At 49.1% G+C, this 19,523-nt stretch overlaps 1 protein-coding gene across 6 annotated transcripts in view; it reads left to right on the top strand.

Annotated features, from left to right (window-relative positions):
- PECAM1 (platelet and endothelial cell adhesion molecule 1) overlaps positions 1-17,429 on the top strand; it is a 76,016-nt gene extending 58,587 nt beyond the window's left edge. For all 6 annotated transcript variants that reach the window (XM_047831786.1, XM_047831784.1, XM_047831787.1 and 3 more), the window contains 2 exons: positions 10,736-10,758; positions 16,369-17,429. In XM_047831786.1, coding sequence (XP_047687742.1) covers positions 10,736-10,758; positions 16,369-16,398 — 53 coding nt within the window. In that variant the 3' untranslated portion in view covers positions 16,399-17,429. The remainder of the gene's footprint in view (positions 1-10,735; positions 10,759-16,368) is intronic.
- Positions 17,430-19,523: the final 2,094 nt, after the last annotated feature.

The following is a 19,523-nucleotide window of genomic DNA, read 5'->3' as shown; positions in this document are numbered from 1 at the left end:
GTAAATTCTGAAAATCAGTCACAATCCAAAGGGCATAAGATTCTGGGGGAAATAGTCACTGTGAGTGTATCTTGCTTTGTATAACAGACCTGTATTTAAGTGGAAACTTTGGGAGAGTCTGGCCATTCCAAGTGCCGTCCCCAGACCAGCAGCCGTGGGTGTCTCCGGACCAGCCCAGCCCCACAGAATCAGAATCTCCAGAATCTGAACTCTAACAGGCTCCCAGATATCGCTGGTGCTGCCAGTGTTTGAGGAGCACTGCCTTACCAGAAAAGCCTACTTTTTATCTTTTTATATTACATATATCATATAATGTATGGTTTACTATATAATAGTATATCATATATATATGTATATATCATATACAGGGAGCAAGCTGATTATGCTTATCATATATATATAAATATATCATATATATATAAATATATATATCTTATATATATCTTATCTTATCTATATCTTATCTTATATATATATAAATATATATATATCTTATATAAATATATATATATGATATATATATATATATATTAAGTGGTATTTTCATGGGTAGAGCAGAAACCCAGCCTCCTTGTGGAACTTGACACTGACTGACTGATTTTCAGAAACCATCCCCTGGGGGAGTTTTTGGCCTCAGTGTCTCATTTTGTATTCTCAAAATATTCAGAGCCAGCAAAATGCAAATTCAGAAATAAATAGGCCTTCTCTGTCCTTCCAGTGTAACAAAAAGCTAGAGTTCTTGTAGGGCTCATGCTTGGTCCTGTTGGGTAATTTTTTTTTTTCCCCAAAACATTCTCTTATTATTTTTTTTTTAAACATGCCAATTTTTTAAATTTTTTTTTTCAACGTTTATTTATTTTTGGGACAGAGAGAGACAGAGCATGAATGGGGGAGGGGCAGAGAGAGAGGGAGACACAGAATCGGAAACAGGCTCCAGGCTCTGAGCCATCAGCCCAGAGCCCGACGCAGGGCTCGAACTCACAGACCGCGAGATCGTGACCTGGCTGAAGTCGGACGCTTAACCGACTGTGCCACCCAGGCGCCCCATCTCTTATTATTTTTTTTAATATGAAATTTATTGTCAAATTGGTTTCCATACAACACCCTGTTGGGTAATTGTGTGAAAATTGTATGAAACCCCTCTGCTCTTCTTATGGTCCCTGAAATTGTTCATTTTGGGTCGCTTTGGTTATGCAAAACCTCACATTTATTGAGCGCTTACTGTGTATGCCAAGCGGTCTGTGTTACAATATCTCTTTCAATCCTCACATTTAAGTCCCATTTTACAGATGAGGATACTGAGGCATAGAGCAGTGAAAACACCTGACCAAGTTCACACAGGAAGCAAGTCCCCAGACTGGCCCACCCTGGACCTGAACTCCAGGCTCCTGATCAGGCTCCTGCAGGGATCCCCCGCCCCAGGACCGGAGGACTGGGGGTCTGCCGTGGCCTGGGCCAGCAGCTGGAGGTCCTTTACAGCTGGCTGGCGAGGGCCACACCCAGTGTCAGTATGAGATGCCCTGCCCTGAGACTGACAAAAGACAGATTAACAAGGAGAAAAACAGTGATGAGTAAGCCCTCGGTGTGGTTAGAACTGGGGGCTTCTTTAGCACGTTAGGCACGAACAATACATTTGTGGAGAAGTGACAAAACAAATGGGAAGGTAAATATCTGGGGGAAACGAATGGAATAAGGCTTGTTTAGGCAGGTCCATCTCAGCACCGCCTTTCTGTCATCTTGGAGGCCAGAAGCCTTCCCTGGGAGAGGGACTCATGGCTGTCTTCATTTCCCAGGAACTTCGGCTTCTGGTCAGATAAGGGAAACTCCTGGAAGGCTTCCTTCTGCATCCTCCGGCCCCAAATAATCCTATGCCAGTGTGGCATATTTGGGGGTGGCATTTACACCTGCTTTAGGGCAGCTGTTCAGACGGTTCTCCGTGCCTGAGTCCTCAGTCCCCCACCCTGGGAATCTCGCTGCTCCCTCTGGTCTAGGGCAGGAATGGACCCCAGGGGCTCAGGGTGGTGAAGGGCCCTGTTTTGCTCGCAAACATCTGAGCCCCAGTCCTGGTGCTGCCCCTTAGCAGCTGTGTGACTGTGACCAAGATGCCTGACCCTTCTGAGACTCCAGATTCTTCAGCTGTTGCATGGAGATGAGATTAAATGAGAAACAGGGGGTGAGGTTAGCTTGGGGGGAGATGGGGCTAATTACCCCAGGCACGAGTCTGTCTACTATCCCCTACCATACAGCGAGCATCCAATCCGTGTTGGCCAAAAGATGCAGGGGAAACTTGAGCCCTAGGGTTCAGGGCAGGGACCAGACACAGCCGTCTCCCTCCCCACCCCGACTCCCAGCCAGAGCCCCACTTGGGCCATCAGGAGTCAGCTGGGGCTGGGACTCCTCTGTAACCTGGTCTCTGAACAGGCAGCTGGCTCCTGCCCCAGAGGTTGCGGGTAGAGAGAGCCCTGGGTGTTGTAGCCAAAACCACAGTGCTGCTGTGAAAGTCCGCGTGCTCACCTTACCTAAGAGGCTCCCATCCTGGAGGCCAGGGGAGCTGCTGTTTCCCAGCATTTCCTGCTCGGTGGCTGCTCCAAGGCAGGAAGCTGTAGGCTCCTCAGTCCTCTTCCTGTTCTTTCTTTCTGTCCCTCTTACTGCGAGACGCCTGCTCTTTGTTCAGTCCTCAAAACCATCCTAGGGTTGACGGAGGTTTTACTGCTGTTCCTGTCCTGCAGATGGGAAAATGGGCCCGGAGGCTAAGTAACTCATCCCAATCCTAAGGCCAGTGATGGCAGAGCAGGGACTCCAATGCTGGGAGCCCAGCTTCACGTTTCCTCCCGGTCCTGCCAAAGGGACTGCTTGCTGCTGCCCTTTCCAGCTTTGTTCGGTTTCACATTATCATCTGCTTAATTAGAGGATTCAGTTCTATTAACAGCCTGGGGGTGCCTGGGTGGCTCAGTTGGTTGAGCGTCCGGTCTTTGACTTCAGCTCAGGTCAGGATCTCACAGTTCATGAGTTTGAGCCCCGTGTCGGGCTCTGAGCTGACAGCCTGCTTGAGATTCTCCCCCTCTCTCTGCACCTCCCCAATTCATACGATCTCTGACTCTCTCAAAATAAATACATCAAGTTAAAAAAAAAAAAGAGTAACAGCCTGGTATGGTCTGGGTGACCCTGGGTGAGTCGTGGAACCTCTCAGAACCTTGGTTGCCTTGTCTGTGAAATGAGGGGCAGGGGCTCAAATGTAGATGGAGCATTCTCCAGGTGTGTTAAAACACAAATGGTGTGGTACCACCACCCAGACTTTGTGATTTCAGTAGGTCTGGAGTGGGACTAATTTGTACTTCTTTTAGTATTTTTTTTTTAATGTTTATTTATTTTGGGGGCGCCTGGGTGGCGCAGTCGGTTAAGCGTCCGACTTCAGCCAGGTCATGATCTCGCGGTCCGTGAGTTCGAGCCCCGCATCGGGCTCTGGGCTGATGGCTCAGAGCCTGGAGCCTGTTTCCGATTCTGTGTCTCCCTCTCTCTCTGCCCCTCCCCCGTTCATGCTCTGTCTCTTTCTGTCCCAAAAATAAATAAACGTTGAAAAAAAAAATTTTTTTTAATGTTTATTTATTTTTGAGGGGGACAGTGAGCAGGGGAGGCACAGAGAGAGAGGGAGACACAGAATCTGAAGCAGGCTCCAGGCTCTGAGCTGTCAGCACAGAGCCCGGTGCGGGGCTCGAACTCACAAACCGCGAGATCATGACCCGAGCCAAAGTCAGACGCTTAACCGACCGAGCCACCCAGGCGCCCCAATTTGTATTTCTAAAAAATTCTCACATGTTGCTGCTGTTGTTCTGGGGACCACACTTTTAGAAGCATTTTCTAGATGACCTCACTTCCTTTCTGATTATACCTCTGTATAATCAGACCTGAGTTCTTTCATAGTGAAAGAGGTAGGGTCTTGCTTGAAGAGGTAGGGTCTTTCTTACTCCTCAGCAATCCTGAAAGGATCTTGGAAGGACTGGCCTCAGGGTTGGCCAGCAGAGAGAATCCTCCAACTCACGTACATATGTGCATGTGTGTGCATGTGTGTGTGTGTGTGTGTTGGGGGGAGGAGGGTGACACACAATAAAATAAAGACCTTGGGGGAGGTGGGTCTCTGGACAGGTCGGTGAATGGGCTGAGTACAGAGCTAAGGCTTATCTAACCTTTCCTTTTTAATTTTTTATTCTTCCCATCTTAATTTCTTAGTTCTCCCCACCTTCCAACCAGCAGCTCGTCAGGGCTGACTATTTTGGGAAATGGCTCACAGGGCGTAGTTCTGGCTCTTAAACCCCCCTTTTCCCCTGAGTGATACAAAGGAAAACTGCTCCTCTAGATAAGGGAAAGGGCATTGGGCAGGCCTGCCTCCAAGGAACAGCCCCAGGGCGGGAATCTGGACAGGACCAGCGTCCTGGAGGGAGCGAGGTGGACTGCTGGCTCATGAGTGTGGGGGCATCTGTAGGCTGTGGGGGGAACCAGGTCTTTGCAATCTTGGCTTTAGGCTCTAAGCTCACAGCTTTGGTTGTGTGTTTTAACTGTGACCAAATACACATAACACCTGCCATTTTAACCACTTTTAAGTGTACGTTTTGGTGGCATTAAATACATTCACGTAGCTGTATAACCATCACCATCCATCTCCAGAACTTTTTCATCTTCCCCAAATGAAACTTTAGACCCAGTAAGCAATAACTCGCTACTCTTTCCAGCCCCTGGCAACAACCATTCTACTTTGTCTATCTGCGAATTTGAGCAAGCTCAGTGCTTCTGTATTGAGTGAGGTGGTTGGATGGATGATCTTAAGTTGCCTTCCGGTGATGACGTTCGGAGAGTCTCAGTGTCCTGGCATTTGGAAGTCATGGTCATTTGTCTATGCTTTGGTCCATCCAAAACCATTCCCCTAAATGTTTTGTTCTAAGCAACTTCTAAGAGTCACTTCCTAGGTCCCTTGGAGGCAATTCTAATCCTTTACTCACCCTTGACTCCAAGACCCAATAAGTATTTGCTTCTACTAAGCCTGAGTTTTCCCTCCAAATCCGATTTAAATCATGGAGCTCAGGGGCCAACTCACTGTGCTTCTGGTACGTTTGTTTTGGCTGGAGTCCAGCTGGATGGTTCTTTGCACCGTAACCCTAAGAGGAACACCCTGAGTGGGAGATAGAGACTAGGGTTTGGTCTCAGCACTGCCCTTACCCAGTTATATGACTTGGCTCCCGACCCTTACTTCTCCCCTGGACGTCAGTTTTCTTATTAATTTTCAATAAAATGTCCCTCCCTCATATGGAATTGTCACAGTGAACACTGCAGTGTTCCTCAGGAGTGTGTATAGGTGGATAAGCACTGGGGTGGGCAGGTGGGTTCAATAAAATTGGTATCTCTTCTGACTGAGTATCCCCTGCTGGGTCATGGCCATGGTTAGACAGGTCTGCTCTTCTGCTGGGAGCCTACTGTTTTGTTGACGGAGAGCTAAGTTAACATCTTATCCCAGCAGTCAACTCAGTCTGGGACAAAGAAACCTCTGATCTTTGAACGTTTCCCTTTCCCAACTGTTAGGTGACTCCTTACAAACCATTAGGGAAAGAAGGAGAGGGGTTCTCAGTACTAGGAAATTTATATCCAGAAGAGGCCCAATTGAGAAAAGCCTAAGTAGAAGGGACAGCAAGCCCTGGAATGCCCCCAGAACTGGTTGAGAAAGAGCTTTTACATAACCATCAGCTCTCTTAAGGTAAAGGAAAACTTGCCGATAATTTCTGGTAAGTTAGATCTGCAAGGTTGACACTTCAGGCTCTTTGAAGTACTTATTCCCTTTTCAATGACTTGCCTAAGATGAGGATTTGCAAATTCCAGGCAGCAACAGTAGCTCTGGTTATGACTTGTGGTTTGGCTTTACAGAAAGGGGAACTAAGCCTGTGTTTATGCCTCTTCTTTTTTTAAAAAAAAATTTTTTTTTTCAACGTTTTTATTTTTGGGACAGAGAGAGACAGAGCATGAACGGGGGAGGGGCAGAGAGAGAGGGAGACACAGAATCGGAAACAGGCTCCAGGCTCTGAGCCATCAGCCCAGAGCCCGACACGGGGCTCGAACTCACGGGCCATGAGATCGTGACCTGGCTGAAGTCGGACGCTTAACCGACTGCGCCACCCAGGCGCCCCTATGCCTCTTCTTAAGCAGTAATGTGGGTGGTCCTAAAAAGTGAGCGTTTGAAGGAAGTAATCCAGGTTGGTTTGGTACCTTTCTCTCTTTAACACTTAACTGGAACCAATTTCCTCCCATCCCCTGTAACCTTGGACTTCATACAGGATGCTCTGTTACTCGCCCGAGTTCTCTTGATTTAGATGGTGGTGTCCTTCAGGACTTGCTCATAGCTTAGACACTCTCGGTTGTGGGGCAACCTGACACCAAAAGCCCCCCACCCCACCCGCAAGCACGCGCCCCCCAAGCCTCTCTTTTTACCTGTCATCAACTTCCTCCTTCTCTGACTAATCCAGGGAAAGGTTTGATTTTCTTCTCCTCCCCTTGCTTTTCTGGTGACAAGAACGAAAAGAGATCAATTAAGGGCTGTCTATGGCTTTCTCAACAACTTCACTCAGCCTGGCTGAGCCTTGTAGGAACCGCAATTTCTGGCTCATCAGGAAAGTTTGTATCTTCGCTCTGGTTCGCGACTTCACCTTTTATAGTGCTCCGGCTTATTCTAAAAGTACTTTGTAAAATGGCCCGCAGGTCATCCAAAGCAAAACCTACTAATGTATATTTACACTGGATTTTAACAGAAGAGTGAAGTGGTTTACTACAATCAGCAATGCAGTCAAGCTCTTTCACTATGAAAGAACTCAGGTCTGGGAGTCATCGGCCTGGAGCACTGGTTCACAAGGCAGGAGACATCTTTGGTTGTCATAATTGGGGGGGAGGAAAAGGGGTGCTATAGCATCTAATGTGTGGAGGCCAGGAATGCTACTTAACATCTTACAATGTATGGGACAGTCCCCACAAGAAAGAATGATCCAGCCCAGAGGTGCCTGGTGAGCTCAGTTGGGAGAGGATGCAACTCTTTTTTTTTTTTTTTTTTTAATTTTTTAACGTTTATTCCTTTTATGAGAGAGGGTGGGGGAGGGGGAGGGAGAGAGGGAGTCACAGAATCTGAAACAGACACCAGACTCCAAGCTGTCAGCACAGAGCCCGATGCGGGGCTCCAACTCCCGAAGCATGAGATCATGCCCTGAGCCAAAGTCGGACGCTTAACCGATGGAGCCACCCAGGCGCCCTGAGAGAGCATCCAACTCTTGGTCTCAGGGTCACGAGTTGAAGGCCCACGTTGGGTGTAGATATTGCTAAAAACCAGTATGTAAACTCTAAAAAAAAAAAAAAGAAGAAGAAGAAGATGATCCAGCCCCAAATGTCAGTGTTAAGAAACCTTGGCTTCTCGTAATTCACCTCCTTGTGAGTCCTCCAACAGGAGAATTGGTTTTCCTCTCTAGATGCCCTGTGCCCACCTCCACAGGTGTCCTGGGCACATCCCACTTGACAATGCCAGGCCCTGGAAGAGATGCCGGGTCCTGCTCCAGACACGAAGTTATGCCTTTTGGGGTTGGACCCAGCCATCTTCCCACCTGAGGATCTGCTCACTCGGCCTTTATATTCCGCTCGCTCTTTGGTGTTCCAAATGTTTCTAAAGGGGCAGAAGTCTAATATACTAAGAGTAGCTGTCATCAAGAAAGAACCACAGTGCGGAGGGCCTCTCACAACCCCTGTGGGAGGGACAAAAGAGCACTTGAGAGCCGGTCCCCACCCATCCTGTGTGGCACTGAGCCAGCCAGCCTGGCGGACACTGCCAGCCCTGCCCCCCCCCCCCCCGGGGGGGGGGTGCGTTTCTTTACTTCAGAATCTAAGAGGGTAAAAAAGTAGTCTGTGAAAAAAAAAATAGGTACCACCCACCAGATTCTATTTTTGCAGTGATTGCTCCAAGTTGCAGTGATATGCTACAAGTGGGCATAAACCTAGGTTTTCCTTGAGTGTTACTAGCATATTCGAAATTTTCCGTCTTTTGTATTCATATTACTAAGACTAAGTAATAGTCTAAGACTATTACAGACATACAGACTAAGGCTCTTTCCCTCTTAAGTCTGATTCCAGAGCCCTCGGGGGTTTTGGGGGAGTGGGAAGCAGGGGGTCCTTCAGGTCCTCCCGGGTCGGATTTGGGCTGCAGGTGGGAGCCTTGCCCGAGCCTCACTCAATGCGTGGAAGTTTACACAATGGCTCGACTTCGTGTGGTCCGGCTGATTCATCCATTTGGCTGTTTGACGTCTGCCTCTGGCCCAGCCAGGACAGAAGGGGGCCCCTTAGGAACTTCTGGCCCCGTTCCCTCTCCAGGGGACGCACAATAGGGCTGTGATAAGGCAGGGTTTGAGGGGGAAGTGGACTTTTGGAAACAGGATATTTTTAAATTAGAGAGAGAAACAGAAGGGTTGTGACTCCCGTTGTGACAGGTGGGCCCCAAGACCGCCCAAGACTCAGAAGGGACTGGGTTTGAGGTTGGGCGGCCTCGCAGAGCCCGAGGCCCCTTGGAGTGCATCCACCTAGTAGCCCTGAGGACTCGGGTCCGGTAGGTTATGGCCCTCCTGCCATTGCCTCTTCCACCTTCAAGACTGGCTGCCACCCCCAACACCCACATACGCTCTGGGCGCCTTTCCCAGACAGCAGGAGGTCCCCATGGTTTCTCTGTCTTCAGGTCTGTGTCCTGCATGGACTGTTTGGGGAATCAGCCCCAGCCGTGTGGGCCGCTGCCCGATTAGAAACTGCAATGGGTGGGGGCCTGCTCCTTTCCAAGGGCAAAGCACAGCCCTCTCTCTCCTGTTGTAGTGAAAACCGGCTCTAACTAACACTGGCGGGATGGCTCGCCCCCCACACGACACCTCCCGTTCTCCTTGGCCTTTCTTCACCTCTCTCCGATCTTCCTGACATTTGGAAGGACCTGACAGGCCCATGTTCATCCTTGCAGCCTGGCTGGGCCAGCAGGTCCTGGCGTGCACCCTAGCAAGAAGACAGGGTGGCCTATGGGGGAAGGGGGAAGAGGTGGCCCTGTCATTCCAGGCAGCGCTTGGGCAGTCTATCCCGAGAGTGGTGGCAGTGTTTATACCTTCTCCTCCCCTGCTCCCACTTGTGGGGATGGAGAAGCTACTACGAAATAAGGAAATAGCCTTATTCCCAAAGAGGATGTGGCAGCACTATTTACATCTTTTTTTTTATTAAGTTTATTTATTTTGGGAGAGGAAAAACGTGAGCAGGGGAGGGACAGAGAGAGAGAGAGAGAGAGAGAGAGAGAGAGAGAGAATCCTAAGCAGGCTCCACGCTGTCAACACAGAGCCTGACGTGGGGCTCGAACTCAAGAAACCGTGAGAGCATGACTTCGGCCGAAACCGAGAGTCGGACACTTAACTGACCGAGCCACCCAGGCTCCCCTGGCAGCACTATTTAAAACAGCAAAAACTGGGGCGCCTGGGTGGCGCAGTCGGTTAAGTGTCCGACTTCAGCCAGGTCCCGATCTCGCGGTCCGTGAGTTCGAGCCCCGCGTCGGGCTCTGGGCTGATGGCTCAGAGCCTGGAGCCTGTTTCCGATTCTGTGTCTCCCTCTCTCTCTGCCCCTCCCCCGTTCATGCTCTGTCTCTCTCTGTCCCAAAAATAAATAAACGTTGAAAAAAAATTAAAAAAAAAAAAAATAAAAAATAAAACAGCAAAAACTTGGAAAGAACCTAAATTTCTAAAGTAAGGAGCTGGATAAGTAAACAATTGTACACCCATTGAATGATTATTACACAGGCCACTCCCAAGTATGTTTAAGAAGGTACCAGGAAATGTTTATAAGATCACGTTATGTAAAAAGGATAGGCTAGAAAATGGCATATGTTGTATGTTATGACTCAGAACCAAAAGCCTACGGGAGAGCAGAAAAAGACTGGGGGACAAAAGTGTCAACAGGGTTTAAAGAATGGAACAAGAGATCATGCTTATCGGCTACTTTCTACTCCTCTATAGTTTTCAGTTTTTTTCTTGAAATAACCTGAAGTACTAATTAAAAAAAACAACAACAACAAAAAACCTGCCGGGACGCCTGGGTGGCTCAGTCCATGGAGCATGCGACTCGGGTTTTTGCAGTCATGAGTTCCAGCCCCACATTGGATATAGAGATTACTTAAAAAATAAAATAAAATCTTTGGGCGCCCGGGTGGCTCAGTCGGTTAAGCGTCCTATTTCAGCTCAGGTCATGATTTCACTGCTCATGGGTTCGAGCCTCGCGTCAGGCTCTGTGCTGACAGTTCAGAGCCTGGAGCCTGCTTCAGATTCTGGGTCTCTCTCTCTGCTCCCCACCCCTGCCCACCCCCCCCCCCCCCCCAGCTCACACTCTGTCTCTTCTCGCAAAAATAAACAAACATTAAAACAAATTAAAAAATAAAATAAAATCTTAAAAAAAAAAACTGTTTAAAATGTCCAGTGAGCTTCCAGGGATTTTAATATGCTTGTCACATGGAGTATAGAGCCCAGAGGAAGCTGTCTGTGGGCAAAGGAGCCATACAGCTGAGCACCCAGTAAAGCTCTGGTGTCTCCTTCTGCACTGCCCCCACCCCCTGCCTTTACCCATGAGGTTCCTGAGATGGTTGGGGGGCGGGAGGAGCCTGATGTACTCTCTGAATCGCTCACCCTCCATGTTATGCTTTGTTTTGCAGATTTCGTGGAAAACAGATATTCTGTAAGTACACATTTCACAAACAATTTTTAAAAATGGTCCATTGAACAGTGAACTATTTCCAAACTCAGCCAGGTTCTGCACTCCCACGAATCACACCCCTACAGCGGCCTGGTCTGTTTTAGACCAGGAGCCCCGGGCAACAATAGCCTAGATGTTGTATGGAGGGTGTTTGGTCATCGGGCTGGCCAGGTTTTCTGGGCCTGGTGACTTCAAATATTCTCTCCCACTGTTTCCATGCTTGCATCTCAGCCCTCATACGAAGAGAGACCCCCCTCAAAGGATCAGGAATCTAGAACATATAGCCCCCCTTGAGCGAAGTGCACATTTCCTCCTAGTTCAGGTGCAGGCTTTGGAAGTGAGGCAGACATTGTTGTGGGGTGGGGGGAATGCTTGGAGGAAGGGAGGATCCAAAAGTGCATTTGAACTTTGAACTCTGAGAGCCTATGCCAGTCACCCTGACACACCAGGTCCTCTGCTGCAGAGGCCACTCAAGGTCCTTGACCCACAGAGGGAATCAGATGAGTTAACACGGATGAGAAAGCAAGGTGATGATGGCTCACCAGAAGCTATGGAAACGCAGAAGAAAGACGGTTCTGGTTAGGGTCTCCTCCCCACGGAAGGGGTCACTGGGATCGGCCGTGAGGAAGGGGTCCAACCACAGCAGCAGGCCCAGGTAGAAAGATCAGCAGGAGTAGAGCCACGAGGGAAGGAACAGTCCAAACAGCTCAGGGTGATAGCAGAAAGGACATCCAGGAGAAGCACTAGGAAGAGGTCAGTTAGGGCTTACATGCAAAGGACTCAAACACCTCATTATGAGGTTTTCCTTTTTTTTTTTTTTTTTTTTTTAATTAACATTTATTTATTTTTTGAGAGTCAGAGAGAGAGACAGAGCACGAGCAGGGGAGGGGCAGAGAGAAGGAGACACAGAATCTCGGAAGCAGGCTCCAGGCTCTGAGCTGTCAGCACAGAGCTCGACGCGGGGCTCAAAGCCACGAACCGTGAGATCATGATCTCAGCCGAGGTCAGTCGCTTAATCGACGGAGCCACCCAGGCGCCCCTGAGGTTTTCACTCTGTAGGAAATTGAGGATTTAGGATGCTGTTACTTGGCAGATGGAAATATATATTCTTTTAATGTGGAGGTCCAAGTTCAAATTTTGCTAAGATCTGTCTCCTCCTATCTTCCCACTCCCAACCTTTTGATGAACTACCCAGTAGTTTAGGGGTTAACTGGGCAGCTGGTATCTTGAGAAATGAGGAGCCGCTGCTTTAAGGTCTGGGAAGAAAGAACCTTCAGCAAGATTGCTGGTAGCCTTTCCAATGGGCCCCCTGGCTTCCTTTGTTTTGCTGGAGTCTGAATTCTTATAAAACAGAGAACTCATTATGCCTTTGACGGCAGGAAACCACTGACATTCTTCTTATGGAGGAAAGCTATCAATTTAAGGAAAAGAGGGATAAAATGAAGGTCTTTTTCTAGCCTAAACCCACCCGACTCCCGAAACCAGTGACTCGCCTTGGCAAGGGTCCGGAGCCCAATTTATAGGTGCAAAAACTGACGGCTGAATCGGCAGAACAGCCTGGCTGGGGTGTCCCAGCCAGGTAATAGCAGAGCCAGGACTAGAACCTGGGTCCCCAGATTCCTTGGCTAGTCCACAACACAAGACTCCCTCCAAGAAGTGACATCATTGTTCCAGCTATCATGGCCTTGAGGGAGTGGAAAGTGAGATCTTTGCTCCATAGGCAACGTGGGACCCAGAAAAAGAGATGCTCTCCCGCGACAATAAACATAGCTGTGTCCTCCCCAGGCAAGTCTGTTGGACCTGCAGGACTGACTTATTTACTTTGTCTGCAATCCAAACGGTCTCTCTGGACAAAGGCTCTGAGCTCCAGCACAGATAGAACTTTCCTTTTCCCCCAGAAGCTGACCCATAGGTCCAGAAGTCTGCTCCCAGGATGCTCCTGAGAGCTCCCCCACCAGCTGGTCCTGCCCTCCCAAAGAATAGACTTTTGGCGGGAGCTCAGGGCTTCCCAGCCGTTGGGAGAGAGATTTTGACGCTTTAAGCGAATACAATTTGTTTAGAAAAGAAGGAGGTATAGTTTTCCTAATAATCAGCTGGTGAGGGTCAGGAGAAAATTAATCGAATTGCCCAGCAGGGAAATGGGAGGGGATTTCCTTCCTGAAATCAAACCTGGCGATCATTCCCAGTAGTTTAATGGCCGTTGCTTCTGAAAACACATTGGAGGAAATATCTTAACAATGAGATAGCCGCTTAGCCAAATACTAATTTAGTATTGTTTGACTTGCTTCAATGGCACATTCTGACTTCATTTTTCCTCTGCCATTTTTGCCTTGTTTATAAATTGTGTTTGTGGCCCAGGCAGACAGATAATGTGAAAGAGAACACCTTGTACTTAAAAGAAAGGGGGTGAATCTGGACCTTCGTGGGTCTCGGGATCTTGGAGACAGCCTTGTCTTCTTACGGAAAAAGAGGCGGTTCCCAGTTACAGCTCACCCCCTTCCCTCCTGGGAGCCAGCAGTGGGAACTGGAGTCTGAGCTTCAGCTCTCTGGCCATCTTTCGGGTGATCCTGCCCTCCTCCAACTAAGCTTTCCAATTCGTGAAACAGAGATGGTGAGAACCCCAAACACAGTAATAGCTCCCTACTAGAAGTTTCTTAAAGGTGAAATGAGGAACACGTGTACAAAGTATTTTGCAATGGACCACATAAATGCTACTTGATGGTCTGTTTAAAGTTCTTTTCAGCACTCTGGCAGTATGAGGCACGAATGGGAGACTTACTTCATTTTGGCCCTGAAACGCCTCTTCATAGGATTCACCCAAAGCCAGGCTTTGACTTGGGAATCAGAGACCCACCTTAAAACCTAACCTTTCCATGATTCGCTGTTTACCAGCTGAGTCACGCTGGGCAGATGTCTCAGGGCCTTCGTTTCCTCATCTGGAATTGGAGATAATAACCACCCCCACCCCACCTGGTTGTTGCAAGGATTAAATGAGCACCTATCACAGACTTGGTTTATTGGAAGTGCTCATAAGGGGCACATTCTATTTTTATTTTAAGTTTATTTATTTTTTAAAAAATTTTTTTAACATTTATTTATTTTTGAGACAGAGAGAGAGCATGAACAGGGGAGGGTCAGAGAAAGAGGGAGACACAGAATCTGAAACAGGCTCCAGGCTCTGAGTTGTCAGCACAGAGCCCGACATGGGGCTCGAACCCACGGACCGCGAGATCATGACCTGAGCCAAAGTCGGACGCTTAACCAACTGAGCCACCCAGGCGCCCCAAGTTTATCTATTTTTTGAGAGAGGGAGTGAGTGGGGAGGGGCAGAGAGCGAGAAGGAGAGAGAGAGAGAGAATCCCGAGCAGGGATCTCAGTCCTGGGCTTGAACCCACAAACTGTGGGATCATGACCTGAGCTGAAACCAAGAGCTTAACTAACTGAAAGACCAAGGTGCCCCCCCCCAATAAGGGATACATTCTAGAATCAGGAAGTAGAAAACCCAGGGGTGTTAGAAGTAAAATGACCTTTGAGAGCATCTATACCATGTTCTGGCCCGAAGTGGGGCGATTTCATGGCTGTTCTTGGGTGGCTGACAGCTGGCCTCTGATTTAGGTACAAGGAAGGACAGGTCTTGGATGTGAGTATGTTAACCATTACTTCAAGGTCCGGTTGACTGTGACCCAGCCCTTCCCATCCGTGGGGCCAGTCCTGCTGCAGCTACCGAGTGCTTGCCTCGCCTGGCGGAGGAGAGCGGAGGTGTTTAGGGAGGGACTTGGTCTGGGGCCTGCAGGAAGCCTGGACACCAGGGTCACCCCTCTGGGCAAAGCGGAAGAAATGAAGGTAGCTGCCAGCGCTGGCGGGCCTCCAGCCCCTTGGGGCCAACACAGCTCTCTTGGCCCGCTTGCCAGGGTCTCTCCTGGCAAAGGCAGAGGCAGAGCCGTGGCCTGCCAGCTGGAGCCCTTGGGACCCGCATCCTGTTCTCAGAGGCTCCTCAGATGCGCAGGGACCAGAACAAAACAGGGACCTCAGCCCCCACCGTCAAAGAGCCAACCAGCCTGGCCATGGGGCTCCCGAGACGCTGGCTGATCCCCACAAGTGCCCCCACTTGTGTGCCCACGAGGTCCACCTGCACTCACAGAGGGTCGGGTCACGGACTCATTTGCTGCCTGCCCTTTGGGGCCCAGGGCACCTTTGCTCCAGCATTTCCATCTGCCCCGCTCTTGCCCCTATGCTGCAGCCATTCGTCCAAACCCGCCTCACCTTGGAGGCTGGCTCCACGAAGCCTTCTGTGATTCCCTCGTGGCACAGCGAGGGCGTCTCCCCACCTCTGAACTCCTGCAGTTTGTTAGGACCTTTCCCACATGCTAGCACTGTTTGTCAGTAACAGATAGGATATAAAATTCCTGGCGGGTTCTTGTGTCCTCGGTGTAGATAACAGTACTCAGGTCAGATGGGGGTCCAGTTACTGGTGGATACGGAGGTGTCGACAATATCACACAAAGCAGTTAGAGAACACTGCAGGATGGCGTGCGGAATCTGGCTTTTGTTTCTGTTTTGTTCAGTTTGACTACTCTGGGTACCTCGTGTAAGTGGAATCACACAATATTTGTTCCTCCTGCGTCTGGCTTCTTCCGCTTCTTCATCTTTACGACGATAAGCATCCTCAGTGTTTATCCGTGTTAAAACTCTTTGATTTTGCGATTAAAAAAGAAAATGGGCTGGGGGTGGTGGTGGTGGTGCCTGGGTGGCTCAGTCGGCTGAGCATCAACTTCAGCTCAGGTCATGATCTCACGGTTCATGAGTTCGAGCCCCGCGTCGGGCTCTGTGCTGTCAGCTTAGAGCCTGGAGCCTGCTTCCCATTCTCTCTCTCTCTCTCTCTCTCTCTCTCTCTCTCTCTCTCTCTCAAAAATAAATAAAAAACATTAATTAAAAAAAATTTTTAAAAGAAAACAGGGGTGCCTGGGTGGCTCAGTTGGTTGAGCAACCAACTTCCACTCAGGTCATGATCTCCCAGTTTGTGAGTTCGAGCCCCACGTCAGGCTCTGTGCTGACAGTTTGGAGCCTGGAGCCTGCTTCGGGTTCTGTGTCTCCCTCTCTCTCTGCCCCTAACCCACTCGCAGTCTGTCTCTGTCTCTCTCAAAAATAAATAAACATTAAAAAAAAAAAAGTTGAAAAAAAAAAAAGAAAAGAAAACAGACCTAGAGAAGCCTCAGCTTGTGTTAGAAGCAGAGCTGGAGCAAGAAGCCAGGTCTCTCTTAACTCTACTAGTCTTGCTCTGTAGGTAAGTGTGGCACCCACGGGGCAGAATGCTGGGTGTACAGTGGGTGCTTGACAAAGTTGGCTGATAGCCTGATGTGCAGCGCGCGTCTACAGGCAGTGGAGGCCACAGCCCTGGGTGGAGCTGGTGTGGAGAGAAGGGAGAAGTGAATGTGGGCAGGAGCTGACCCCACAGGGTGGAGGTACCAGCGGAAGACGGCGCTGTCAGAGAGCCTTTGTGAAGCACTTGCTGCAATATTGCTTACCCCTCCTCCAGGCCAGTCTTGAGCCCTGAAGGGTGTGACCATAGCTTGTCTTCTCTTGTCTCTGCAGAGAACGGAAGGCTCCCTTGATGGAACTTAGGGCTGCGGGACAGATGTTCCTCCTTGGAAGGACACCCACGTTCCAAGAAGAGGAGATCATTCCTGTATTCCAAGAGCTCTGTGCATTTATTTATGAACCTGCCCTGCTCCCACTGAACAGAGCAATTCCTCAGGCCAAGTCACCAGTTCTGAAATCCATCTGCCTACATTTATGGGGGGTATAAAGAGATACGGAGGGGCTGGTTATGTCCCCCCACAGTGCCCCCCTCTCACCAAGCTGGGGCATCCTCAGGAGTGGGGAGCCGCAGAAGGAGGTTCAGGGTTAAACGGCCATTGGGATATTTTGAAACTTGAATATTTTTGTCTTGCACGGAGATCAAGAACTTGTCCAAGTATTTTCACACACAGAAACCATTTTTTTGTTTTGTAGCCAATCGCTTCTAGCGAATGGCTGGGCTGAGGGGCTATTTTTTTTTTTCTCTCTCTCTCTCTCTCTCTTTGCCTTTGGTCCTTCAAAGGCCTGTGGTTCTGGGTGGCCCTTGTTCCTCGGAAGTGAACAGCACTGACCAGACGGCGCCCCCTGTTCCCTCCACGACCTCGCCTGCCACAAATGTCACAACAAAGCTGCTTGGGAGCGACCCCTTTGAGATGCCAACCTGAAGATCAGGTTCATTCCGGGCAATGCACAGAAGAGAAAATGAAGTCGGACAGAGCACAGATGTTCTTATGCTGTTTTTCTATACCCTTTCTTTCTTTTCCTTTACCATGCTGCAGGCTGCAAGATGGGAAGATGTTTGCCTACAGCAAATATTGTTTTTAATAGAAAAATGAAATGCGTATTTTTCTTACTAATTTTTTTTTAATTTATTCCTTGCTAAAGAAATGGTCCCCTGAGGTCTTACGATATTTCTGAGGGTGTCTTGAGGGGGTGGACGAGCAGCCGCAGCCATTTTGCGGGGGAATTTCACTAGTGAGCACGCCTAGCTGAGATCATTTTCCTCCCACGTCCCGTCCACCTCAGTGACACAGCTGCAGGGTATTGCATTAAATAAATTTGATCTTTACTCTTCACAGACCTGTGAAATGTCATCTTCTAAGAGGACACATACACATAGAATATCTGTAGTGCTTGAGGACGCCTCGGGCCTTCTGAAGTCACAAAGAACCAAGCAGGTCTTATCAGGTTGTCTCACACAGGCCAAGGGCCTCCGTGGCCTTTATTGAAGGCAGGGCCAAAGGTAGTCTGAGCGTCAAACACTGAGTCATTAATATCCATTGGCTGCGATTCAGCGTTTGCTTCCCAGCCAAAGACTGCCAGGCTGTCCCTGGCAGATAGGGTTGCCAGGTTGAGCAAATAACACCAACAAAAAACACCGAAACACCCAGGGTGCTCAGTTAAATTTGAATTTCAGATAAACAATGAATCTGCTTCGGGTGTATGTCCTGTGTAACATTCGGCTTATACTTACACTGTAAAAGTATTCATTTATCTGAGAGTCAAATGTAACTAGGCATCTCATTTTATCTGGTAACCCTACTGGCAAAGCACCCCCTCCTATCCCTCTAAGCCATCCTCAGTGGCCTCGGACCAGACCTCACTGCCCTACAGCCCAGGTCCCCATCAGAACAGCGCCCCACTGGGCCTGAAGGCAGAGGGAGATAGCAGTGTCTGTCCTAGTTCTGCCACATTGCAGCTGTAGGAACTTGAAGGAGCCTCTTAACCTCTGAGCTTCAGGTTCTTCACTTCTACAATGAGGGGCTTGGACCAGGGGTTCTTAGTATCTGGAGGGTTTAGACGCCTTCGAAAATATGATAAAAGGTATGAATCCGTGTGCGTACACACGCAAAGTTGCAGCACGAAAATGGTATATAATTTCCCCGGGTTCCAGAGCCAGGCATGGACTCAGGGTGGAGCCCCAGAATGTGATGGTCTGTATTGAACTTCAAGCCTGAAGGCTGATGTGTTGATGATCTGGGGGGAGCCCAGAGCCTCCGTGTCAACTCCTCAGTCCCTGCTGTCACCAGAGAAGGGCCATTGCCCTGGAAGCTGGGAAGACCCTGTTCCTGATGCTTATGACTTATTTATGGAACACAAATGGATCTTTGTTTTCCCCCTCTTGTCTATATTTCTGGGGCGGGTGCGGGGGAGGGGGGAGCCACACACACAGGGATCTTTCGTAGTAGATTCAGAAAATAAAAACCCAAGACTCTGGTTCGGCTGTCCTAACTCTAGGGCATAACCAAGCGTCTAAACCTCCAGAGCTCATCACTATGGAAGAGCTTCAGTCACCCTTTCTGGGAGTGGCTGGTTTTCCTCTGTGTTGGAACTTGTTACAGCTCCCTCTCGTGTTCTTACATTGTCATAGGTCATTAAAGGACTTAACCACTCTTTTGCAAACATGTAATAGATTTTGGTGGGGGGGCGGGGGGGGGGGCTCTTTTGAAGATCCACAAGAGGTCAGCCAGCCATTTCAGGAGCCACCCACTCCATCAGCATTAATTGATTACCTGAATTTTCACTCCCTGACATAGATGCAAGATCGGCAAAGTGACTCCAAGGTCAGCATTCATCCATTAAAGCGGTGGTTTTCCATCAGGGTGATTTTGCCTCCCAGGGTCACTGGACAGTGTCTGGAGACATTTTTAGTTGTCAGCACTGGATGGGGCGCTACTGGGATCTGGTGGGTAGAAGCCAGGGGCGCTGCTAAATGTCCTACAATGCACAGGACAGTCCACCATAACAAAGAATTATCATGTCCAAAATGCCAATAATGCCTGCGTTGAACCAACCGGTTATTTATTTATTTTGATTCCGTCACGCTCTATTTTCCTGACACTGTTGGGAATAGGCCAGCTTATAAGAATCACTTGGCCTCTACTCCTCCTGGAACACACAATCCAGTAGAGCTACAGATGAGTAGAGTGCCCATTATAGCAGGCAGGACAAGGACTGAAGTGGAGAAAGTCAAGGCCAATGGGGGCACAGGGAAAGGGCTCCTCGAACACTGACATTAGGGAATCAGAGAAAGCGTCCAAGGGGAAGTTGTGTCTAACCAAAGACCTGAGGGTAGGGAGAATACCAGGTGGAAAAGGTGGGGTGAGCATGGCTGACCAAGGGGGCAGAGTGTGTGTGCTAAGATCTTGAGGCAAAGGAGAGGACAGTGC

Source organism: Prionailurus viverrinus, chromosome E1, assembly GCF_022837055.1.
Source record: "Prionailurus viverrinus isolate Anna chromosome E1, UM_Priviv_1.0, whole genome shotgun sequence".
Lineage (NCBI taxonomy): Eukaryota > Metazoa > Chordata > Mammalia > Carnivora > Felidae > Prionailurus > Prionailurus viverrinus.
Note: the sequence above shows the minus strand (reverse complement) of the source record. Positions and strands in the feature narration are given on the sequence as shown.